Source organism: Plectropomus leopardus, chromosome 3 (genome assembly GCF_008729295.1).
Source record: "Plectropomus leopardus isolate mb chromosome 3, YSFRI_Pleo_2.0, whole genome shotgun sequence".
NCBI classification, from domain to species: Eukaryota; Metazoa; Chordata; class Actinopteri; order Perciformes; family Serranidae; genus Plectropomus; species Plectropomus leopardus.
The window spans coordinates 13,242,603-13,269,043 of NC_056465.1; the positions used below are offsets into that span (position 1 = coordinate 13,242,603).

General features: G+C 38.4%; 2 protein-coding genes across 3 annotated transcripts in view; both read left to right on the top strand.

Moving 5' to 3' along the window:
• The window catches only part of dnajc6 (DnaJ (Hsp40) homolog, subfamily C, member 6), a 41,164-nt gene extending 23,542 nt beyond the window's left edge, over positions 1 to 17,622 (top strand). The window contains exons 8-18 of one of the 2 annotated variants that reach the window (XM_042482832.1): positions 906 to 1,023; positions 2,100 to 2,179; positions 2,400 to 2,593; positions 5,202 to 5,573; positions 7,284 to 7,427; positions 7,940 to 8,041; positions 8,237 to 8,362; positions 8,444 to 8,746; positions 9,863 to 10,011; positions 10,471 to 10,647; positions 14,662 to 17,622. In XM_042482832.1, the coding sequence (XP_042338766.1) occupies positions 906 to 1,023; positions 2,100 to 2,179; positions 2,400 to 2,593; positions 5,202 to 5,573; positions 7,284 to 7,427; positions 7,940 to 8,041; positions 8,237 to 8,362; positions 8,444 to 8,746; positions 9,863 to 10,011; positions 10,471 to 10,647; positions 14,662 to 14,763 (1,867 nt within the window). In that variant the 3' untranslated portion in view covers positions 14,764 to 17,622. The remainder of the gene's footprint in view (positions 1 to 905; positions 1,024 to 2,099; positions 2,180 to 2,399; positions 2,594 to 5,201; positions 5,574 to 7,283; positions 7,428 to 7,939; positions 8,042 to 8,236; positions 8,363 to 8,443; positions 8,747 to 9,862; positions 10,012 to 10,470; positions 10,648 to 14,661) is intronic. The other variant, XM_042482835.1, reaches the window with a different exon arrangement.
• Positions 17,623 to 24,319: 6,697 nt separating this feature from the next.
• lepr (leptin receptor) overlaps positions 24,320 to 26,441 on the top strand; it is a 47,162-nt gene continuing 45,040 nt past the window's right edge. The window contains exon 1 of the mRNA XM_042514739.1: positions 24,320 to 24,337. The gene's annotated coding sequence lies outside the window, so the exon portion shown is untranslated. The remainder of the gene's footprint in view (positions 24,338 to 26,441) is intronic.

Consider the following 26,441-nt stretch of genomic DNA (forward strand, 5'->3'; position numbering starts at 1 on the left):
GGGCAATAAAGCTGAAAAGACCGAAAAACATAAGTGTATAAAATTTGACTCAACAGCTTTGCTGATCAGCATTGTCCAAAAATATGCCAAAAGAAGTCATTCTGAAACAGCAAAAAGATGTAAAACAATAGAATGAATGTTTTATTCAACATAAACACTTTTTACTGAAAATATATTTCCATATGCAACTCCTTTGTAATCACCAACATTTTGATTAAATTAATCACTGTAATTTAATTATATGTTTATTCCTGGTAACTATAACTGATTACATTTACATTTATCTTGTAATTTAATTACTTATTTAACTAGTTACATGTAACTAGTTACTCCCTAATACTGGATTGATTATCACATATATTTTTCTCTGTTCTTTGTATTGTTACATGGATGAAAAATTGACTTCTGGCCAATTCTTTTTCCCTATTATGATCTCTAGATGCATTGGCTGGTTAGGTTATTGCATTTCATTCAAACATTTAATTTCTGAAATTCTATTTTAAGATTGCTCCCATACTTTTATTTTTAAAATAACACAAACCAACCCCATAGTTTGTGACAGCCAACCTCACGATGGAGCTGCATAAAACATATTTGACAGTCGACATGTTTTGAACAGAATAAGCTTAAGGAGAGTAAAGTCAATCCATTTTCACCTGACACCAGAGGCCATCATTAGACATTTAAAGGAAATCAATTAACAGGGGTTCAATTGTTACGTCCAACCCTGCTCTCGCCTGTATTATATATATGATGTTGTGATTAAAGGATTTGAAACACATCATGCTTTTTTCTCCTTCTTCTCCACTCTTATTCTCTCTCTCTGCAACGTTTCCTCCTAATTTCCTCCATTGCTGCTCCATTTAATCTCTTCTGTCCGCGTTGTTTCTCTCTCCTATACACAGAGAGCACAGGGTCCAAGAGGGTAAGGTAGTTTTCCCTCTGGGTGTGAGTGTGCAAGGAGACGTGGTCGTTTCAGTCTATCACATGAGGTCAACCATTGGAGGACGTCTGCAGGCTAAGGTAAACTTCATATGGTCTATGGAGAATCCGACAAAGCCAATCACGTCTGCATATTGTTGAAGTCCACATCTCAATCAAACTTGCAACAATGATAATGTTGGAGAATTTGTGTCGGCACAAGATCATATTTGAAGTCAGCAATCAAACAGTCGTAGGACGTGGCTGCAACGTATCTGAGTATCTTGAGTCCAAACACAAACCCACAAAATGTCTGGAGGAAAGAAGTAGCAAGAAGTGTCACATTGGAGACAGTTTTTTAATTTTTTGAAATGTGCAGTTCATGGAAATAAGTGGTTTTCACCAGACATTTTACACATAGTTGACACTAAAATGGTTTTCAATAGCCTGGGTCTATTTTGGCCTTGGTTTCTGCTGGTTATTGTGTCATTTTACTTCCAACATGTATATAGATATAGTGGTTTAACCCTTTAAAATCTGAACAATTTGGCTTGATTTCTTTCAAAAATACAGGTTTTTAATTCACAAGAAAATGACCTGAAATTTAGCAACACACAAAAAAAGTAAATACCAAAAAGGTAACCACCCCCTAAAACAAAAAAAAAAAAAAAAAAAATATATATATATATATATATATATATATATATATAAAATAATTGATAATAGTCATCATCATCATCATCATCATCATCATCATCATCATCATCATCATCATCATTTTAAATTTTTAAAAAAAATTTTCTCCTTTTTTTTTTTAAAAAGGAGAAATTAAATCAATTTGCTCAGGTTTTAAAGGTCTAAATGCTTGTGAAAGGCAACTTAACTAAATGTTGAATGTTGAATGTTCCCATATCTCAAACCCATATTCCAGGAAATTATCTGAAAAAAGTAAAATGATGTCTTAGGATCGATCAAAAACATATAAATTTAGACTTCTTAGGGATGTTAAAGCAACATGCAGTTTCTCTGGGAATAATAATCATATAGCCTTACACAGAACATTGTGCTAAGTGACTGTAATACATGTGACTAGTGATGCAATTTGGTATGATGCACTAAAATATCACATGATCCAAACAAATATTTATTTATTTATTTATTTATTCTACTGTTGTTAGGTGTCCAACACCCAGATCTTCCAGATCCAGTTCCATACTGGTTTCATTGCTCCTGGCACCACCATGTTAAAGTTTAACAAGTAAGGACATTTCTTGTATTCAATCACTGGAGTAAATACTACTGTTAGGTTTTTATAGCACTGAGTGGTTTAGGTTCCAAATACATGTCTATGAACCACTGTGACCTCTCAGTTCTTGGGACAAATCTGCTTTGTGTCCCCAGAGTCAAGACTAAACTTTTTTTTTTTTTTTTTAAATCAATCAATTTTTTTTTCTGATTCATCCCATTTCTACTCTCAGACCTGAGCTGGATGCTTGTGACTCTCCTGAGAAGTATCCCCAGCTCTTCCATGTGATACTGGATGTGGAGGTGGAGGGGGTGGACAAGCAGAAAGACCTGACACCACCGTGGGAGCAGTTCCCCTGTAAAGACCTTAGTCCCAATGTGCTCTTCTCCTGCCATCAGGAGCATCAGGATGCACTGGCTGTTGCTGGTACTGTGGGGACGGGTTCACTGGGAACAAATACGACACACACGCACACACACACACACACACACACACACACACACTGCCTCTACTATTGTGCACTGCACTTATATGTTTAAGCCATAATACACATCACACTCAAGAGGAAGCGCTGTGTGTTTGATTCATTAGCTTTTTTGTATTTCTTTCTTCCATTAGCCTTTCTGAAAAGCTCAATAATGATACCAGATTTTTCTGTCCATGACTAAATAACATTTGGTATCCACTGCTCTATATTGACTACTAAATAAACGTCATTAAACACAGATAAAACAGTGATGGCTCTGACACAGAAGTGCTGTCAAAGCCTTGTGGGAGCTGTAGCTGTTAGAAAGGTAGCCTATCAGTTAAATCTTAGGTAAGTGATAAAAATGTCCAATTTTTAACACCAACTACATCAGTAACAGTAGTTAAGCTAAAAATATGGACAGAAAAGCCTTGTGTTAAGTTTTAAGCTCACAACCTCACTGAGGAACTAGACACCAGATAGCTGCTACAAACTAGTTAGCTAAGCTGCTAGCAATATAGCCTACCTCTGCTTGACTGCTAGCCTGTGATTTATTTCTATTTTTTTCTTGTATTTTTGAAATGAAAATGTTTGTGTAATACACACTGATTACTAAACAGCACCACAACATACTGTTATACACAGAATCAGGTATTTTTGAGCCTCCCAACCTGCATGTGATGTAAATTTAAATGCTAATGGTAACTGCTATTTAGCCTAATTTAAAATTAATCATAAACCTGAAGTAATCCACCAATTATAGCCCTAGACCCAGGGTAGGAAACCTGCAACTTTGGAGCTGTGTGTGGCTCTTAAGCCATCTCAAGTTGCTCCCTGTTAGCTTTGACCCAAAAAATGTGTATGGAAATAAATAAATAAATATTATTTTTAACATTTTAATTTCAATTTATTACTGTCGTTGGCGTAAATTGTAGTGTTGTAGTGTAGCGTAAATACATAATACAAAGAGTCCAGAGAAAACTGGGCCTAGAATATGTGTTGTAGCCTAGGCTACATCATGGCCTGGTGCCTTTTTCTCTAAATTTTGCCACACCTGTGGCTTTTCTTGAATCTCCTTAGCTAGGCTAGCTTTTAATTTCAAATCTGAAAAGGAAAAGTCTCAGAGGGAAAAATGATTTAATAATTTGTGGACAGATTTGTTTGCTTTAACCACCAATGCTGCAAAGTTAAAGTACAAAATAATCATAGATAGCCCTCTACAGAGTAGCCGCCTTGTAGTTAAATATAAAAGAAAGCTCATTTAGACCTATTAATAACAGGCTGTGCTACCGTCACGGTAACATTATGAGGCTCAAACATGTTTCGCAGCTCCAGACTGACTTTTTATTTTCTCCGGCCAAAAATGTCTCTTTTGACAGTAAAGGTTGCCGACCCCTGCCTTTACCTAAGCTTATGCTTATTTAAGCTAATACTTGTAAGACTGTCTTCGTTCTTAAAAGAACAAAACTCAGACAAAGATACAAACAAGTGAATATCCACAAGCACAAACTTACAAATCATTATGCATGTATACTCTCATTCACAAATTTCTATGCATTAGCCTACTGCACTGATGATAAGGTAGAATAATACAGTATTTGCAAAACCACATTCACATACTACATTTACATGCAGACACACAAACACACTAATAAACTGTCATTTTTATTCCTACAAGACGAGATGGAGGGATTGGATCTGGAGGGTAAGACAGTAGAGGAAACACAGAGCTGTTAGAGAAACTGTTCAGTACAGTGACATTAGTAAACCAGGGCTTGGTTCAATTCAATCATACTTTCTGCAAAATGTAGAGAGAGCATTGACCTTATTGACAAACATACATGCTATTATCAGAAAATAAACTTCTCTGTCAGCATTTTTCAATCTGTATTGATTGAATTGAAATGAGCCCATTCTTATTATGCAGTGATATCTCATTTTGGTGGAAGATTTTAATCTGTCTCTGTGATATACACCAATCATCTGGGAAACTGAATAAATTACATACTTATCACACACATCCACTAACATCCTTTATCCAGAGAAATGTGGAGAAATGGGGAAAAACACCAAAATAAGAATGAGGGGCAAACAGTGCATACATTAAAATGTTCTACCAAAATGAAATATTGCTCTAGATTAATACTTGCTGAAGTTAATGGCCATTTTTTAACCCCCACCCCTTTTTTAAAAGCAGACTGTATATTTATTGGACCCATAAATGAAAATTTATTGTGTATTTTTAGAAGTGATGTCCTCCAAGTGTAGCTAAAAGCAGCTTCTCCTTTGTCAAATTGCAAAGTGTGCAGCTTAGTGTATTAAATCACAAAGAGAACAGAGTCAGGAGAAAAGCTGGTGCTTGTAGCAGAGATGACCTATGTAGTTGTCCATTATTCAATCCATTTTTTTTCTCAGCCTACTCAGCATTTCTGTCTGCTTTGCGCTAATTAATTTCCTGTCTGCTTTGTTATTTCTCTCAACTTTCTATGCTTTGCACGCCTCTGTCTCATTATCTAATTCACTGCATGTTGCCTCTGTCTCTTTTATTTCCATCTCATCTTATTGCAGAGCCAAGCCGTCCCCACGGAGGTCCAGACGGTCGGGGCCATGGTGAGGAGAGTGAGCCCTCGGACGACGAGATGCTCTCTCTCTCCAGCCAGCGAAGCAATGCCAACACAGCCCCCCAAAAACCTGACCCCCCTGTTCCGATGCCTGACGCCCCTGCACCCGCTGAAGAAGTGGATCTTCTTGGCCTTGACGGGGAGGACGTCAGTCGTCCCACACCTCAGCCCCCATCCGCTGCCGCCACAACCACTGACCTCCTAGGGGACTTGTTCGGGGGCCCACCCCAGCCAACCAGTGGGGCGTCATCTGCCCAGTCCACACCACATAAAGTAGTCCCAAACACTGCCTCGCCATGTCCCTCCCCTGCACCAACCGGTGAGTGCTCCAGCTTGAAAGCACACTGGATTTGAAACACAGCCTTAAAACAAATCTATTATGTGGCATAGCACAAAGTAAGTTTAGATTGCTTGATCCATATTTAGGGTTTCAGTTGATTGAAGACAAGTCCCACAAATACCAAAGGAAAAAAAGATATTAGCAAAAAACATGGGACAATGTCCAGAAAACTTATTTGTATATATATTTTTTAAATGATTTCTTTCTTTTTTTTTTCTTTTTTTTTTACATTTTTTAAACCTTTTCTTAAGATTGTTTTTTTTGTTTCGATGCTTTGTTTTTGTTGCTTATTTTAAGGTGATGTTCGTGTAACTTTGTAATAATTCCTTACTCATTTATGTCAATTTATTTTTAAGTTGCTCATTGCCTCCTTGCATGCTTTTGAAAGAATTGAAACCAATTTTGCTAAGAATTCAAAGGACTCAAAGTTCATTTATTAGCTTTTTCTGGTGCTTTCAAATGCATCTCACAGTTTTCATTAGATGATGTGATGAAATGTCCATGGGAAAATGCAAATGAAACACAAAACCCTAAGGACAGCCCAGCTGCAGGTGACTTTGTGTTAAGGGGCTCTTTAAATTTCCGGCAGTTAAGTTTTAGAGTGCACAAAATCACCCTCAACAGCAAAGGACTGCACTGAAGTCTTAAAAGGGCCTCGAGACCAGAATGTGTGACTGACAGTGTTTGAGGTTTGCATTCAGCTGAGGAAGGATCAAAATACCCTGAGTGTGCAGCTCCTCACCTCTCTTAAGCCCTTAGAAGGGGCGTTGTCACAATCTGAGTAAATGCACCAGGGTGCTCTCAATTCCTAATTAGGAGTCAGTACTCACACCCTGTGCAACAGGTGATCTGAATGACCCTCTAATCAACTCAGGAGAATTGTGACATCCAGCTACATGAATTAAAAAAAGAAACATGTCAAGACGTGCCAAATACTGAGGAACTACCACAGAATACAAACTAATACATAGTGGAAATAAGTCAAGTCAGGTCAAAATGTGCTGTACTCATGTCTCATAGCTGAGATCTGCTAAATGGGTCAGAGGCCAGAGAAGGTCACAAAAACTCTTTAGTTTAATATTCCTGTGCAAAAAAGACTTGACTTAAAGAAAGGAAGAATAATATTATTTGGGATATTTCACAATATGTAATTCAGTTATTCAAACAGATATATTGGGAAATGAAAATGCAAGACAATAACATCTTAAGATAAAGCAGACAGGATTAGTTGAAAAGTATATTGGTATATTGTATGAAAAACCCAGAGCTACTACATACTCTTTTCTCGTTTTTTTTCCCCACTATCAAATTAGTTTCTGCCATACATTTTTTTTCACCATCTATTTTTTTTTCACCGTCTAATTTTTTTCTCCCACTTGTCCCTTTATCGGCTGTGTAGTTTTTACATATTTTAATCCATTATTTATTTACTCTGAGATGGGCATGTGTGTCGATAACGTGTGTTAAATCTTTAAGTGCAGTACTAAGATTTTGTTCAGGTGTTCAGTGTTCTGTTTGTTTGTGTATTTCTGGTGACATACATACATAGACTGGTATGTGTGTATGTGTTTGTCTTTGTTTGTTGTGGCTAAAATCAATGAATACATTGTTAAAAAAATGTGCAGTGTTTGTCCAAATAATTTTCTAGAGTAAGACAATAACAGCTGGGATTATGTTTGTTTCCCTCAGCATTCGATCCCTTTGGGACCGGTCCCATGCCCAAATCTCAGGATGTGATGGGTTCATTCCTTGGACCAGGTAACGTGGGGCAGCCAGACCCCTTCCTGCATGCTGCTCGCTCTCCATCACCCACCCTGCAGCCTACAAGCTTGGGTAAGGCATGCTTTCTGCTGCACACTCTCACAGCATCTTGGATGTAGTAAAATAGTCCATATCGGGGTAAGACACCTTAAAAGCAGTACCTGCAAGTCTGCTGCCACACCTAAAACATGCATTGTGATTGTCTCTGCACATCAACTCTGGTTAAGACTTTTGAAATTTTTTCCCACAAGATTCATTGTTCTGCACTGTGTTTTTAAAATCCCTTCCCTTTTATTTACATGACTTGTTGCTTGCTTACACACTAGCTTTGCAAGAATTAGTTGTTTTTTTTCCCCATTGCTGCTGTATATGTGTAAACAAATGGGTTTGCATGATGTATGATGAATCAGCCTGTCTGATAAGTGTTGTAGAGAACAAACAAGAACTAACATCTAGATGTATTAAGACATTCAACAGTCCTCATATTAATGCTTTTCATGAGACTCTGGCTGTGTAGCTTCATGGTGCTCAGGTCCCATTCACTGTGTGCTCTGTCTGTGACTAACCTTTACGTGCTTAAACAGGCCGGAGTTCCCCTGTGCCGCCCAACACCCCAACCGTCAACATTCAGCAGCAAAATGCAAAGGGAGGGTGGGACTGGAACAGACCTGCTACTACAAGCACAGGTAGAATCAGTGACACAAACTCACACTCTTACATAAACACAAACGCTGGATTTTCATCTAATACTTTCATTGAAGAAGCAAACTAAACATTTTTGTGTGTATTCAAATCAGTGGAAGCTGGTAGATTTGATTGCTGAATACCAAAAGAACCTTTAAGAGCTCAAAAATGCATGCATCACTTGTTGATTGATCCAGGAGGAGGCCTCGGTATGGGCAGTCGATCAGCCACTACAAGTCCCACAGGCTCCGTCCACAGCACCCCCACCCACCAAACCAAGCCAAACACCCTGGACCCGTTTGCTGACATAGGCAACCTTGGAGGTTAGTCACTGGAAATTTTCTGAAGCACGAGTCTTTGTTTTCTTCACTTTATGTCATAATCTTCAACCTTTCCATTATCAGGTTCTGGCTTCTCCAGCAAACCGACCACTCCTACTGGGGCTGCCCCTACCTTCCCTCCCATGGGCTCCCCATCGCGACCTCCTCCATCTCCACAGCACGGCTTCCCCTCGTGGCAGCCAGGTGCTGGAGGCGGTGGAGGATGGCAACCCCAAGGACAGGGTCCCACCCCGCAGCCAAAGCCCAGCCCCAGCCACACCCCCATGCCTCACACATCGCCTCAGAACCGACCCAACTACAATGTCAGCTTCTCTGCGATGGGTGGGGGATCACCCAGCGCAGGGGGCAAAGCACAGGCTGGCATGGGTGAGCCGCAGATGTTGGATTAGATTTAGGTTTTTCTGTTACAATGCAAATTTTCTGTCATGTTTTGAATTTGTTACATTCTTGTCGGCAGGACTTATTGACATACATGGCCATAACTGGCTTTCTTGAAATTAAAATAAATGACTTTTTACCTCTAAAGCAATAGTGTGTTAGATTTAGAGGGATTTAGTGGCATCTAGAGGTGAGGATTGCAGATTTCAACCAGCTGGAACTCTTCCTGGTTAAGATCTCTTCAGTGTCCATTGTTCTGGAGAATTTTACCAGGAGCTGAGTTATCCGCAGAAGTCTCTTCACCTCCAAAACAAACAGACCAAGTGATTAAAACCGCTAAAAAAACTCTGAATAAAGCAGTTTAACATTACAAATCGATGTTCTTCAATGCTGTCTGGCATGTCAATGATGAGCAGATTGCCTAGCACCTGCTACCTGTGCTCCCCTGTTTTCTCTGATAACTTAAGATCCAGATACTCAGGAGATTTTTACCACAAGTCACATTATCAGCAGAGCCCCCCCCCCCCCCCCAAAAAAAAAAAAAAACAAATAGACCATGTGAGTTAACTGGTAAAAACACTGAATAAAACAGTTTCTCATAAAAACATTTGGGGTTTCTCAGTTCTGCTCATCAAGGAGGGCCTGCTAACTGCAGTGGCCGTAGCAAAAAAGCGAAAACAAGAAAACGCAAATAGCCTTATCTGGAGCAAGCGTTTGGTTTGTCTGTTCTGGGCTACTGTAGAAACATGCCGGTGCAACATGGCCATCTCCATAGACTTGCTCCCCACATAGATATATGCAACTCATTCTAAGGTAACTAAAACACAACAATTCTTAATTTCAGAATTTCTTTAATTAACATGAAAGAAAACATACTTATTATATTATAATCCATTTCTGCCAATTAATCCCCCTAAACGCAACATGCTGTAAAAAAGTTAGTGGTATTTGGCCTTGAGCGTGTCATCTGACACATGACACACGAAGCACCAAATGATAAATTTAGTAGAGATAGCAGAAAGGTAGTTGTAATACTGTGCAGATGCTCAAAATATATTTTAAAAAAGAATGTGGCCTCTCTGTGTTCATATCCCTTTCTGCCAGGTTCAAAGCCCAAAGCTTCGGCCGCCAACTTTGATGACCTGCTGTCTGGTCAGGGCTTCACAGGGACCAAAGAAAAGAAAGGGCCCAGGACTATAGCGGAGATGAGGAAGGAGGAGATGGCCAAAGAGATGGACCCAGAGAAAATAAAGGCAGGTTTTTTTCTTCTGATGATAATAAGTAACATCTGTAAACTGATAAATTAAGGAGTGGTGTGTTGTTTTTATTTGCTGTTGAAGTTTCTGGGAGAAACATCATGAAGTCCTATGACTCTTGCATCACCACATCTGAGTAGAATTACAGTTTGACATCAGTTCGCTAGGTTTTTGTCATCTGTTTATTCATTGTTGCGCAATAGAAGCAGTGATTCCCAAAAGTAGGATAGTGCACTCAAAACCCTTTAGCTTCTAAAGCTTTTCTGTTTATTCTAGAATTAATGGAGCAACCAATGTAGGTCTCCCGTGACCAAACTTTGGTACTTCTAATTACTCCTTTAAAAACATTTCACCAGAGCCAAAAATCACTGAGAGCGTTTCTTCTAATAATTGTTCAAAATCACTGGCTAATGGTGCCTCCTCTCCTCTCTCTCTCTCTGCTGTTTTGTGACCCAGATTCTTGAATGGATCGAGGGGAAGGAGCGTAACATCCGTGCTCTGCTGTCCACCATGCATACTGTGCTGTGGGAGGGGGAGACACGCTGGAAGCCTGTGGGCATGGCTGACCTGGTTACTCCCGAACAAGTCAAGAAGGTCTACCGCAAAGCTGTTCTGGTCGTCCACCCAGATAAGGTGAGACAGATAACAACTGGTGGACTTTCTAATAAAAGTAAAGAGAGGATCTTTATTTGTATGCAAGCAATGAGATAATACTACATGTCCCTTCATCCAATGAATTCTCTGTTCGTTGGGGACATCAGTAATTAATATCATGCTTTGTTTCCATCATTTTTATGCCCTCATTCTTTGGAAATACTGCTCTATGTGTAAACACAGTAAGAATGTTACAATTTTAATCATTTTTTAATTGTTAAAACCCACTGGGCTTACTCGGCACAGAATATATAAATGACCTTAAAGAAGCGTTACTACACACAATTAAGGAAATATTTAATGTTTTATTTGTTATATATTTGGCACCCACCCATTTTGTTGCCAAAAAGTAATTTCCAAAGATGTGTACAAATAGTTTTTTGTACAATACTTATTTTTGGGGTCAATAACTGTGCTGTTTTTCCATGCCTTAATAAATATTTAGTGGCTTCTGCTCGAATTTTAACTGGGACAAATCATAGGTCACATATCACCCCAACTCAGAGGAAAGAAAAATAACTAATCACAAGAACAAGACACAGCTGGAGTAGGCAGGCCGGGCAAAGGGAGGGAAACACAGAGATTGGCTAACAATAAAGACAATGAGGGTGTGGTAGCAAACACTGGTGTGGAGCAATGCAAGACAGGTGTGTCTCTGACTCTGGAACAGGGAAGAACTAACGAGACTGATACAAAGCAGGAGTATAGGAAAACAGGCGGGAAACAATAAAAGGTAGAAGATATCACACATGAAAAAAGCTGTTCAGAATAAAACAGAAAAAAAGACCACACTATTTTACAGCTGAGACATGTGAAACATGTCATCTTTTCAAAGTCAAGTTTAGAAGCAATTCTCATAAATTTAGGAACAGTCGTGAAGTGTCGAATACAAAAATCTTTATTTATCAACCAGCACAAGGCCATTTTTACACAAGTCAAATTCTCGCAGGACTATTTTAATGTATTTCCTCATATATCTGAGAGGGGTAACGCAGGGTCAGCAATAGTAGGGCAACCCTGGAGACAGTTTGCTACCATACCACACTCCATACTTCAATACATGGACTTGAACCATGCGTCTGTCTCCCAAGAATGAGTTTAAAACACATTGTTACAGTTTTACTGTAATTGCAGAAAAATGCAACATTTAAGGTTAACTAATATTGGCAAAGTTAAAGAAAAATACCAGTGCCAAAGAATAGAGCATTGTTTTATGTTAAACTGAAAATTATTTTTTTCATACATGATATAAAGCAAGACATTACAACAATGAAAACGGCCAAAATAATGACCCCTTCAACAATGCGATAACTCAGGGGACCAAAATTAGGTTTCAACCAATCAAATAAAGAACTACTATCCTGGTGAACAGAGTTACCGGTGCCAATAAGATGGTTAACTATATCAGCAATGGTAGCATTGTAATCAGGCACATAGGTACAACATTCAGATCCAATAACAGAACAAGTTCCTCCTTGGGCTGCTAACAGAAAATCCAAAGCTGCTCTGTTTTGTAAAGCTAGAAGTCTAACAGAGGCGAGTTCACTCGACAGAAGCAGGAGAGCTCTACTTGTTTCATTAGCTATGACTTCTATGGCATGAGACAGATCTGCAATTTGATCCAACGCAGACATAATTCCGTAAAAAGGAAGCAGGGGACCAAGTATGTTCTTGAACGGTGATTGCTTATGAGTCCCAAAGATGTCTGAAGTTCCGCGTCGTACCCGTCTAAGAGGAGGTTTCTGGGGCAGGTATTGAGTCACTCTCATAGCCGGGATGACGTAAGCCAACCCGCAGCGTCCTTTGTAATCCACAGGAAGATACGGGTACGCAAGGTTTCCACACGCCCAGTACATTCCTACAGGAGAAGAGATGGAGCAGCTGGCAGTGCGCTGAGCTAGAGCCCTGAAGCGAGCCTGGCCTGCTGCTTCCAAACACTGCTGAGGTCCAGAATTTGGAGATTTAAACTCAATATTGGTTCGTTTTGGGTCCCATTTGAATGTATGAAGGCAGTCCGATTCTCCCACAGGTGTCCTGCCGTCATTCTGGAGACACCAAGAGAACTTCTGAGGGGTGAGCAGTATGGGAACAGGTTTCGGGGTTTTGCGACATCTGTAGCAGTTTGAATTTCCTCTGGAACAGTTAAGTGGCCTCATTTTGGAGAGACTGGAACAATCGTGGCGAGAATTAGACTGAGACAAAGGAATGTGCATCAGCTGGCAGGTGTCACAGTCAGAGATAGGTACGGCCATCAGAGGTAAACCATCTGCAGCTGTGTAGGGCATAAGGCCACAGACGTAACAGCTGGAATCAGGGCTGATATGGCTGGCTACTTGCCATGCAATAGTCAGAAAAGTATTGATATCATCTGTTCTTACGTCTGGTACTTTAACAACCTGTGGAGCTCCCATGGTGGACTCCACCAAAATCAGTGTTAAAAGGTTCAGGATCAGGGGCATTGTTGCACTGAATCACAGAATCTGGCTCCGTCCTTTTACAGTATGAATCACCAGGCTAGCTGAACATCAGCGGCATAATCAGATGTCTTGAAGGCAGTTTGGACCTGTGAATGAATACATACAGCGGACAGAGAATGACCACAGAGTTCCTCAGTGTCCTCAGCGTCTTTACAAATGGAAAGTCAATCATAACAGCAGCCAGTGAAATGACCTTACCCGTGCTGTCAGTCACCAGTGAAGTCCTTTTCTTCTCACTGTCAAGAATACTCAGCAGATTCAGGTTATGGCTCTGGTGCAATCATGGTAGCATGCATGCAAGGAGGAAATATAAGACTTCCCCTCCTTCCCCCCTCTATTCATCATGTCTTTAATCAGACCAAGAGCGTAGGCACAACCCAAAATGTACCCTATCACAGGGGTATAGTGAGTTAATCACTAAATCAGTAACCACTGATCAATCATTACAAGGTGGCAGGATTTAAATAATCAAAACAGGGCAGACTAAGAGGCTGCTTTATATCAGATATGGTTCAGTTGCATAATCTCACAAAAACATTTATTTGGGACCACTAAATTAGATACATTTTGGGACACATGCATATACTTCACAGTACAAACCCGAAAAAGATACAGGCATGCACTGTCACTCCAGATTTCTGTGATTGAAGCATGCATGCACGCATTCATGCACACACACACACACACACACACACGATTATTGTTATTGTAAATATAGTACATACAAACTTGCTCATGCAGTGGACTTAGTAGCTTCATAATAAAAGCATCTAAAGAAAGACATTAGATAGAGATATAATACTTAAAAAATGTATCTGAACAACATTCTTTCTTTTCATGAATGAACATGATAAAACACATCTGGTGCAGTGTTTGGAGGATGGATACTTAAACTGTGCAAAGCTAAATCAAATTATATTGGTTACACCCTGGTAGCCAAATCGGTCTGACTCTGACTGCTGACACTGCCATCACTGGGCCATTATCAGAAATGACCTGGCCCAAACTAGGCATGTGGGAATTGATCTGTATCTGGTTTGCCCAATTCGGCCTGAATGAAACCCCGGAATTAGACATAAATAAAATGTCCCAATTCTGGCTGCTGACACTGCCATCACTGGGTAATAACTGGGTATTTGGGCTTTTGCAGGTTTTAAAAAAATTTCTGTGTGTTTGAGAATGGTTTTAGTTTTTTTTTTGTTTTGTTTGTGTTTGCCATGTTTTTAGAACTGTTGTTTGTTTGTCACCTGTATTTTTCCCCAATGGTTAATCGCCTGGGGGTGAGTACATTGATAATGTGCATATATATGTCATGTTTTTTTTACCACAACCATAGAGTAAATCCACATCAAATCACATATGGCTTGATTTTTACATTTCATGGCTTAAGTCCAATTTGCTCCGTCATAGCAGGTGTTTTATATCCAGATGAGCTCCAGAGAGGAAAAACCTGCTTTTCATTGCTCAGTCAGGGGATTGTCCCTTGTGTTTAACAGATTTTTCTCTTCCCTTACAGGCAACAGGACAGCCCTATGAACAATATGCCAAGATGATTTTCATGGAACTAAATGACGCCTGGTCAGAATTTGAAAGCCAAGGACAAAAACCCCTCTACTGAATAAATAACGAGAGGGAGTAAGCGAGGAGAGGACGCCCCTCCTGATTCTGTCATCTAATCCTTAAAAATGTGTCACCACTTCTGGTTAACATACTCCAGCAGCACCCTACAACATCTGCCTTTATACCTGTGCTTTGACCCGTACTTCTCTTCTCACCTCACACAAACACAGAACCTCCAGTTGATCTGCAAAGATGGCAAGAGACGACAGAACAACAACAGTGTGACTGAACAAGCGACTGCCCGTAGCTCAAATGTACGTACGTATGTATGTGGTGCAACATTGTCCTTCCTTGTCGAGTGTCCTTAGCCCTGAAATCAACCCACCAATCAAAGCAGAGTCACCGGGACGTCTGGGAAAACAAAAGAAGCGCTTGATTCAGAAGAGAACGGTCAAAAGAGTGAGAGACGCAGGACATAAGATAAGAGAAAAACACATCAGGAAGTAAACTGAACAAGCATTTCACAGACTGCTCTAAATACGGGATTCAGGGTGCCAGATAGTCTGTAAGGCACAAATAAGCATTTAACAAGCAATCAAGCCATTTACCTACAAAACATCCTGTTGTACTTTGTGGGAAAAATTGGATCCAGGATCAGTTCTGTCATATCAAATCCATAGTTTTTCACACAATTGAATGTTCTTAGAAATATGGAAAAAAGCGGCAGTATGTTTTTAGCTGGCAAACCTGTTTTCCATCCAAAACAGGCTGTTTGGATGTATTATTTAATTTAGAAATTGTTATGAAAGAGAACGAAAGCAACTGCTATTACCGCTTTTGACACTGATTACAGGTTGGCTTCCTTCTCTATTAGCCTTTTTGATTTAGACTGCTGAGGATAATTTAAAGTGAAAATCAAGGGCCTCTTTAATAAAAACTGAGGTCAGAAGGCGGCTGCATTTTCACTTCCCGACTTAATATTCATATGATGGATTGAAAAAGAGCTGTTTGTACTGTCGGAGATGATTGGTGTGTCTGATGTAACCAAGCCTTGTGTGTTTCCAAGTTTGCAGGGAACTGAGGATTGTATACTGTATTTTAAGATTAGCACATGTACAGTTCCATACATGAAGCACCTCGAGGCCTCATGCACACTCACTCGTACAGTAACATATTTTTGCAAGGGAGCAAAAGCACAAACTTCACTTGGTGCAGCTTTGAAAGGAAAGCCATTGTTATTATTTATTCATGCGTTCATTTTTGTGTGTTTCAGAACTGCTGCATTATTTATGACATCTGCTCCTGTATGTTAAGGACATGTTTGGGATTTTTGGGCCATAATGTTTAACTCGGGCAAGTTAGCAAAACATAGGAATAATTTGTAAGACTATGTCACATTTTTTGTGTGTAACATTTAATAGTCTGCATGTTTTCCACAGACAACAAAAGGGGCACTAAAACTTAAGTGCTGCTCATGTAACTTTTCTTTTTGCCCCACAAACTTTCCCCAATGCAGAAAGAGTCATGGGTTGATTTTATAGGGGTGGAAAATGTTCTGAGAAGATGATACTAATGTACTTTACTGTATTTGACTTCTTCATACCTTAAATTTCAAATTTAATTCAGACCTTGCATATATCTGCTGTCATTACAATGATTTTATCAGAACTTTTACAGTGATTGCAATATGTTTTTTTTTTTTTTTTAAGGGGAGACACCCCAGGTGAAAAGGGTAAAACTAATTAACTAATAGTTATCACACACGCCGGGTTCAAAACTTGTTTTTTTAAATGTTGTTGACGTATTAAAGCCACAGGTTTTTATCACCCCATATATCAGAAAATACCATCAACAGTCATATGAAATCTGTTATTACTGTGTTTTTAGTTCTATAAATTAGGCAAAGAAGGATATATGAACAAACCCCTCTGTAAAAACTTTCAGAATAAAGATAGGAATAAAACTGGAAAGTTGGTAGAAAGTGAGGTACTACTGATTTCTGGCCCAGAGTATGAGAAAAAAAAACCTCTCCTCGAGAAAATGGGCTTTACAGAAATGTATTATAGAACTCCTGCACTTTTAGACAGAAATCAAGACACCAGGGGAAACATTTTAACTAGTTGATAATACCATGAAACTTCCCCAGCTGATTACTTGCATTAAAAAAGTTTCTGAAATTTCTGAAAGAAATTTCATTTCATGTTTAGATATACAAACTAAGCATTATCTAATTAAATATGCAATTTTGCATATATTTCTTGAACAGAAATCTAGACAAAAATAAACACCTAAATGTGTATTTTGGATGTTTTGTTTCCACTAGTCTGAAGAGGACATTTTAGAGGAGCAAAATAGCCCCAGATCTCAAAAGTTCATGAAAAAATTGTTTTTACCTAGGTTGTCTCGCCTTTACTTTATGTTTACATTTGTGAGACATTTTTGTCATAGCACTGACACTTTTATTTATAATTATCACGCAGCTTTTTGTCAGGGTGAGCAAAATTACCACTATTACATATCAACAGCAAGATGCAACACACATGACTGTACATGTTAAGTATAATCCAGAACAAATTTAAATTCTCTCCATATAATTCACTGTTATGGTGGCTAAAGTGATAGTTTCTCTGTAAAATGGGACTCCTGACATTGTCTTCTTGTGCAAAAGGTATTTCATAGTCCTGGGATGAAGTCCATGGACTAATGACAAACATATGCAAAATTATTTACTTAATGAAGTATTATTAGCAAACGGAAACTAAAGCAATCCTTAATTTCTTTAAGGGGTTTAAGGATTTCAAAGGATATTAGCAGGATCATGTAAAGCAGAGTTATTTTATTCTGATACTTGACCTCTGTTATCAAACGTGTATAAAGTCAATTTACACACACACACACACACACACACACACACACACACACACACACAAGAATATTTGCCTTTACATGCTCATGAACTGTTCTTTACATTGTTATTGTTGTCATGATCTCTGTCTCAGTTTTGGAGATGCAGATGAAGGATTAGATCATTTATTTGGTTGTCTTTAACCCTTGCTTACCATCATTATGTTTTTTGATCCATGCTGAGGATGTTAACTGTGACCTGTGGAGAAAGAGTGTGACTGCTATAACGTGCTGTTTCTTCAACTGGGTTTGGGACCCAGAATGGATCACATAACGAAGCGTCTTGACTGCAATGGGTCCCTGAGAAATACTTTGGGTCTCTAAAACGTTGGACTCTGATCTAGAGGCTACTGCTTTCTTTGGTGACTTACCAGAAACAGGAAGTGTGTAGTATGTGCTTCTGTGCTCTATTTACACCGAGGACCTACATGTGAAATAACCCTCATAAGCTCCCTCGCTGACCGAATTCTCTATCTGCAATCTTACGGCTATGTTAAAAAGCTAACCTCTATATTGTAGTCAATGGATGTGTGTTGTTTGAAGTTGTGGTACGTATGGAAGTGATCAGATTTGGATACAGACTACTGTACGTTATGTGTTTGCCTGTCTGCTGTTCAAGTATTACTAAACTGTGTACAAATTCTGTTCATGTGTTCCTTTTCAGGTCTGTTTACCATTACAGGATGTACATAATGATCAAGTGCAGTGCACACAAATAAACAGTAAACAGATCAGGTTTTATGTGTCTCTTGGTGTTTCTCCGTTTTGATCACTAGAGGGTAGCAGCACACAACACACTGTCTGCAATGATGTGTGCGCTGTTCTCACTGATGGAACAGGCACCGATCTGCTTAATTAAAAGTACATGTAAACAATTTAAAACTACCCTGTTACAAATAAAAGTTCAATACAAAATCAATTAAATAATAATAATAAAGTAAATACTTATTATCTGTAAAAAAGAATTATAGTATAAAATAGAAGAAAAAGTATAAGTACTTACTCAGCTAAAAAATGGCCCCTATTACTCATATATTATCATATAATATATTATTAGATTTATACTGATACATCAATGCTTAAGTGTGGTGTTATAATTGTAGCTGGTACTCTATACTGCTACTAGTTTTTTAGTCAAGAGGTTCCCAACCACAAGATGAATCTGAGGGGTCATTAGATGATTAATGGGATATGACAGAAGAAACACATTGTGTGTCCCAACAACTTATTAAAAATAAAAAAATGTTTGTTGTCTGTGGTTTGCTGCTGTCTGCTGCTTGGCATATACCTAAATGTCACCATCCTGTCCTCGTGATGAAAAAAAACTCCTAAACTATCTTCCTTTAGAAATGTTGATATGTTGCTACGTCTGAAACGTAGAACTGCACAATTTTTCCCTAAAAGGATCATAACCTAAAAGAACTGGCAACCATGAGTTTATATTTTACAATACATTCGATTTTATAACCTGGTTTAAAGACCTCAAAATTGTTCTCTTCTTGGAAAAAGTTCACTTAGTTAAAAGTAAAAACAGATCAAAATATATAATACCGCAGTGTAGAAATACTTAGTGTTACAATATCCATAATGTTTTAATCTCAGAGATGATTCCTCCCAGTGGAGGTGCAGCATTTCAACATTGATGGTAATGACTGTGACAATATGCTGCATTACAGTACTACTGTTTTTCACCACTTCATCATAAGCTCTGCTCATATGTGACCAGTTATGGGGTTGCCAAGTTTTTCCTTGGGGCTCAGATCCGGGAAAAGTAGAATTGCAGTCTCAGTGTTCAACGACCCAGGGGGAAATTTAGGGTAATTGAAAAGAACTCTGTCCAATCTGTGATTCATTGTAGAATAAGGTTACGACTGCACTCTTCAGTTTTTCCCCCCTCTAACGTGTGCTGCTGACGCACTTCCTGAGACAGATTCAGCTCTGATGGATGAAGACCATTAGCATTTTTTGTGATATCCTACACCATTAGGCCCACGACTAATATACCCAGACATCAAGCTGTTGCACACACCACACACACACACACACACACACACACAGAATCCGTTGTTACCCACCAGAATCCTTTACCAATTAATTTTTTAGTTTTCATTGGATTGTACAAATGTAGATAAAATATATCATATTCTATAATGTCATGAATTAATGTCAAACAGTTCCATGAAGTAATGTGAACTACACTGATATGAATATGGGTCAAATGTCCCTTTAATGGAACAGGAGAATACTTTGACTTGCTGATGGTACCAGAGGTTAAGTCAGGGAACCCATACATAAATAAATAAATTAATTAATCAATAAATAATAATAATAATAATAATCATGATAATAATGATGATGATGATGATGATGATGATGATGATAATAATAATAATAATAATAATAATAATAATAGTATTATAATCATCAAGTGCCATCAGCACTGTTGTTGAGTGATTAGTTGAGAAATGCAGTCATTGTAGGCTAAAATGCCAATGCAGATACACTCATACCATACTCAAGGTTATCTAGTGGTGAGTCTTGATATTGCTGAAGGAGGCGTGTGTGAGTCATTGTGTGAGTAGAGTTGCTGGGATCAATGGGGGTCCTTGACTAACAAAACCATTCATATTTTAGAGAGCTAGTTTGCATACTACAGACTAACAGTAATGTATTTGATGTCAAACTCCTGAGGATGAAGAGGCTTGATTGTGATTGTTTGATGTGAGAATAGTTTTATTATTTCTGCTCTCTTTGTGCTGAATTACCCACTGAACAGTATTATCACACAATTAAACGGACTTTCTCTGCCACCCTTTTGGAGCAGTTCAACACTTTTCTGATATAAAGTGCTCTGTCATACACTATACCATCTAAACTATCCTAACTACATGTAGTGACTTGATAAACAGAAACATTTTTGCTTCATGTCTGATGTGATGCAGTGATGCAAGATGCAAGAGTTATAGATATTGTTGCTTGGGTTTGTGTGTGTGTGTTTGTGTGTGTGTGTTTGTGCGTGTACGTACATTATCAGGAACTTGTACCTTGCATGCCAGTACACAGATATTGATGCCTGGGTGTGCAACTTTCACACAGGAAGCTCAAACAGAACATCTGATTTAGTTTCAACATTTCCTGCTCTATTGCTTTTTTCACAGATGAGAAGCAACAATGAGCTGATTTTCTGATATACATATCAAGTTTAAACCCTCTCGGTAAATCCCAAATTTACCAGCCTTTTTTTCAATAACCTCTTATTGGAATACAAGATCATACTTCCTACAGTAAGTGAAATCATCATGGCACTAAAAGATTTAACCCTTATATGCATACACTCAGGAGCCGATTAGATGATGTTCATTCAGCACTTTTCAAAGCAAAGTTACAAAGTGCTTTGCATGGTGAAATTAGGATTATATCATCTCAGGACTGCAAATAAAATCAAAAAATTTAATTTAATTTAATTTCAAATAAAATTTAATTACAAAATGTTTTATTTGCTATGGTTTTTAGAGCACAATATAGCTGTTTTAGAATAAAAAAAAAGCTATACAGTATTGTGCAGGGTGTGTGAAATAATACCCAACAATAATATAAAATTAAAATAAAAAAATAAAAAAAATAAAAAAATAAAACATGACATGTTGGAAATAAAACAGCTCGCTTGCATCATTTAAAAGCTTTAAAAAATACAAGAGCGCTTTAAAAGAAATTGCTAATTCTGCAGCCTCTGATCTGCAGGCAGCTAGGTCTGGATCTGAGGGCCTGAAGTGCTTCAAAGGTGATCAGTAAAATCTTAAAATCACATCTAACACTCACTGGTAACCAGTTTGTTGAAAGCAGAACACCTGCGTCTTGTACCAGCTTAAGGTGTGGGGTAGTTTTTTTTTGTCTTGAAGGAGCAGTGTGAGTAAGGGACAGAAATGTAATGTAATATTCATAAATATGTTTTTATTGATGAATAACCACCTGAAACTGAGAATCTTTTAGTCTCTGTTAGCTCAGGATGAGCCCTATGATCTAGATGGGCAACAAATCGTCTTCCATGGAGTCAGCTTTGTTTCTACAGTACATCAGAACAGACAAAACAAACTCTGACTCTCACATTTTTTACGTTACCTGAAGGCCACCGTAGATTCTCTACAAAGTAGGTAAGGGATTCGTGAGCAGAGCAGTATTTAGTTTGTTGCAATCTACAACCTCACTGCTAGATGGCACTATATCCTACAGACTGCTCCTTTAACCCGTCAAAACCATGAAAACAATCTGACATAATATGAAAGAATAAATGTCATATTTGAGATCAGATCAAGAGAGCAAAGACCTGATATTTCAAGCTGCTCCTTGAGCGATAAAAACTTTTCTTACTTATTTTTCAAATTAAACGTTATAGTATTGCTACACCCATGTTTCTGGCTGCTGTTTTGACATTTGTGGACAGGAAGCCAAGATGCATTGGTGACAACCCTTTCTTTATGTCAAAGTATCTCTTTTTACCTTTGTTTGAGTTGAGTTTTCTGTCTGTCTTTATTTTGTACGGTAAATTAGACAAAAGGATGGCATGAAAAATGTGTAGTTTGTTGCACACACACAGCCATGTTGCAATGATCACAACACAAGATCTTATTTGTGATTACTAAACTGATTAACTTGTGTTTTGTGGGCTACGTGCAACACAATACAATATGCAGGCCCTATGTGGACAAAAGCTTTTATAGGGCCATTTGAAAGATTTGAGTTTTTGGTTACTTGAGTTTATAGCTCAGTCTGGGTTTTTAAAAGTGATGGGTGCCTGATGAACTGATATATTTTTATCAGAAAATCCATGTATATTAAAATAAAAGCTTTATGGTGTTTTCAAACCACTTCAAGTGTCATGCAGGTCAACTTTCCAACTCTCCTGTTGTCAGCAGAGTTTTGACATCTTACTGGCAGTTTAAAAATAGCGGTGTCCCCTTTGGCTCTGCCACTTCACAAGCATGGATTAAATCTAACTGCAGCTGTGATGGAAACTAAGAATGGCACTATGATAATAACTTTTACATGCATTTAAAATAGAATATCTGTTGTTGGGGTTTGTTGCTATTCGATCCTGAAACTGTTCTTCACTTCTTATTCTTTTGGGATTTATTTGATTGTCAAATTCAATGGCAGGTGCAGCTCAGTTGATAATTTTGGATGCAATGATAGAAGTTTAACCTTGAATTGTGATTTCTTTGCACATATAAGCTGCATTAACTGTTCTTTGGCTACTTGTGCGCAATGCAAAAAGCTGTAAACTCAACACCGTCATCCTTTAAAGTTGTTGTAGTAAACTTTTCAGTGAACAGTTGACTATTTACACATCCAGCATACAAAGCAACATTCATTTAGAGTCATGTTTCTGGCCACGTAAGTCCAATATCCTCTCTTTTAGCTCTGGTTTTGGTCTCCACCATCTCATGTGGAAAATATCTAGCTCTTTAGCTTTGTTCATCAGATATAGCTGTTGTTGGTGTTTAGCAGGTTGTGTAAAAGAGCTGCATGATGAGATGAAAATGAGATTATTAGAGTGGTAAAAGTGAACCAAATGGTAAAAATGCTGCCCGAAAAGACAAAACAATGAGACAAAAGATGCTGTAGAAGTGCTTTGTAGAGATAAGGGGATAATTATCTGTGGGTTCATTGCCACAAGCAACTTCTTTCAATTTACTCATAAGATAACGGCTTGTCTTGGACATGCCTAACAACGTCAAAGAAACACTGACTTTTGATGAGAAACTGCTTTATTCTGTGTTTTTACCAGTTTAATAGCCTGATCCAACCGTTTTGGAGAGGAGGAGACCTCTGGGGGTATTTTGGCTCCTGGTAAAAACCTCCTATACAATGGACACCTAAGAAATTCTAACTGGGAGAATTTTCAGCTGGTTGCAATTTCCAGTCCTCACCACTGGATGCCCCTAAATTTCCCTAAAAATGTAAGCCAAAAGATGTTTAAGTGCTCTGTAGAGCTGAGGGGGTAATTATCTGTGGGCCCATCACGACAAGCAACTTCTTTTAATTTACACATAGAGATCAGATCTATTGTTTACAGAAAAAAATATTAACTATGGCAGCTTTAACTTTTGCGTTGTTATGTGCGGACTCTCAGTCCTTGGTACAGGGGCTGCTGTGAATGGTGTGGCATTGCAACTCAAAGGCAGCTCTTGGCAAGAGTGCGTCAGAGGACTTATGGGATCAAATATCATTCGTCACGTACGGTGCGCACACACAAACACTGGCACACAGAAAACCCCTCTGTTCCTCAAATAGAGGGGAAAATTTGAGGCGACCACTGACATAAGGGGCTTGCCACTATGCTCTTGTTGATCCAAGGCTCTGTGAAGTCCTTGCTCTGCCAACAGCTACAAATATACACATCCAGTCCACAGTGTACATCGACACAAAAATGGAGTTGGCTTTCATCCAATAGGCTTGAATCCCCATACAAACATTACAGTGCACACACACACTTGCAGATACACAGAGTAGTACAGACACATGCATGAACATCCTGGCCTGTGTGTGGTGTTGTGAGTGATTGGTGTGTATTTTGACACTGTGGATCAGAAATAGCCCCTCATGCCCAGAGACACACTGCTCCACATAAAGCTCTGTGTCTGCTCCTACAAATGTTCAGGATATCGCTCAGAAGGCAAACTTTATTTCCCATGGTATCCTCCTGGAGGTCTGCTGGTGCGGCACAGCCGGTGAGTAATCTTCCCTCAGTACTGTATTACAACATTTCATTAAGACATAGAACAAAAGTGGTGAAGTGAATGACAACCCACGCAAGCTGCCCATGGTGACTCACATCTGATTTGCCAGTTATAAAACTGAGAGTTTGATTATTTTTTTAATACTGAGGCATTGATTTAGTTTTGCTGTTAGTATGCAAAGAGGAATAATTAAAAAGGCGCAACCTTGTGTCTCTCTTTAGTCTGTGTCGTCTGTCATATCGAAATGACAGTTTCTACACCCACAGTCTTTTGATATGTCTCACCCTTCCGCTCTCTTATTAATTACCCAGAGATGTTTGTCACAGTCTATCTGCTGCTGTCTTTTCTCAACATTGTCACTCCACCTCCATATTTTTTATGTTTCATTTTTTAATGACGCAGTATGACAGGAAACACAGAGATAATGAAAGTTTTGTGTCTTTTCCTAATTTCAGATATCAAAACTGAGGTAGGCAAGGAATACTTTTTTTATTGTAATGAATTGTTTCATTTTTCTTAAAGAGTTCCTAAAAATCCATACACTAAGGAATACTTTACATTTTGGGAATTTGGTTATTTTCCTTTCCAGTGTAAGATGAAAAAATATCTATGTGAAAGTTGAAATGTTTAGGATTTAAGTAGACATATTGACAGAAATGGAATATAATATGATATCAGTATTTTCTTTAGTGTATAATCACCTGAAAATACGAATTGTTATCTTAACGTGAGACGTTTATGGGAGCAGGTTCTCATCTATGTTGCACCACAATGTTTCTACTGATTGGACAAACCAAATACTGGCCCTAGATAGAGCCATTTGTGATTTTGTGATTTTGCTTTGGCTTGCTCATAGTAGAAATTATTAACAAGAAAGCAAACAGATTTCCCAAAATGTGAAAGTATTTTTTAATGTTGTGAGATGATGCCAATATTAATATTGTCATTTTACTCAAGGCACTTTTTACTATTACTATTACTCTTAGACACTATTTACCTCTACCGATATCTTATCTAATCTTAATATAGTTCTCTATAAAAACAATAGCCTTATATAGCCTAATATATTTCAGGCCATTTTTTTCCACAATTGTGTAAATAGCCCTAATATTCACACTGCAGTGTCTGAGGCGAGCGGGAATCAGGAGCTTTGGCCGCAGACACATTTCACGAGCCTTGGGGAAAAGCTGATCGGTCTGGCTTCAATCGACAGTCCAGTGCTAAATTCTCAGAGGTCAAGACTGTGGGTTTTCGATCTGTGTCAGACCTAACAGCCATTGTCATTTCTCAAGAGGTTAATTATGCTGTCAATTTGATTTATTCAAACTAAGAGTGCAAAAGGTGAGCCTCTCATGACACAGATCTCCATGGTGATGAGTGGGTTGTGCACTCTGCTGTTTGCTCAGTTGGGCCTTCAGGGCTGAATTTACACAGGAGCTGAAAGTGTAAGTGATTATTTAACCCTGTGCTGTTGATCTTCATGTTCACACTTAAGGCTGCAGCCTCCATTAGAGACACTCAGGATTTGCTTCTGGGACTTGTGGTGTTAAGTAACCTGGAGGGCATGTTACATTATGCAACTGAAAACTTAGACCTGCATACTCTCCTTTTAGGCAGAATATGTATATAATATAACCTTATAGAGTTTTTCATTAGATTTTGGATTATTGGAAAAGCAGTTTTGTGGCAAACAAAAGTTCATGATACTTACATGTTTTGTCAGTCAGTCATTTTCTGTAACCGCTTGTCCTCATAAGGGTCATCAGGCGTTACATGTTTTGTTGAGCAATAAAATCTTTACAATCTGAAATCAAATGAACACTGCTTTTAGAGTTTCGATTTCAGAAGTTTTGATTTTTGAAGCGTAAATGCAATCACTAGAGGTAAAAGCTAACATTAGGCTATAAACAAACTACAGCACACCACATTTCAGGAATCTTAAAAAACAATTCACTCTAAGACAAGGGAAGCGGGAATGTTAAACTGCAAACTCATTTCTGTGTTTTAGGACTCATTCCTGCACCAGTCTTTACTGATAAGAGGGAACATTGAGAAAAAGTTTGTTGAATTTCCATGAAATGACTCCTGTTATATA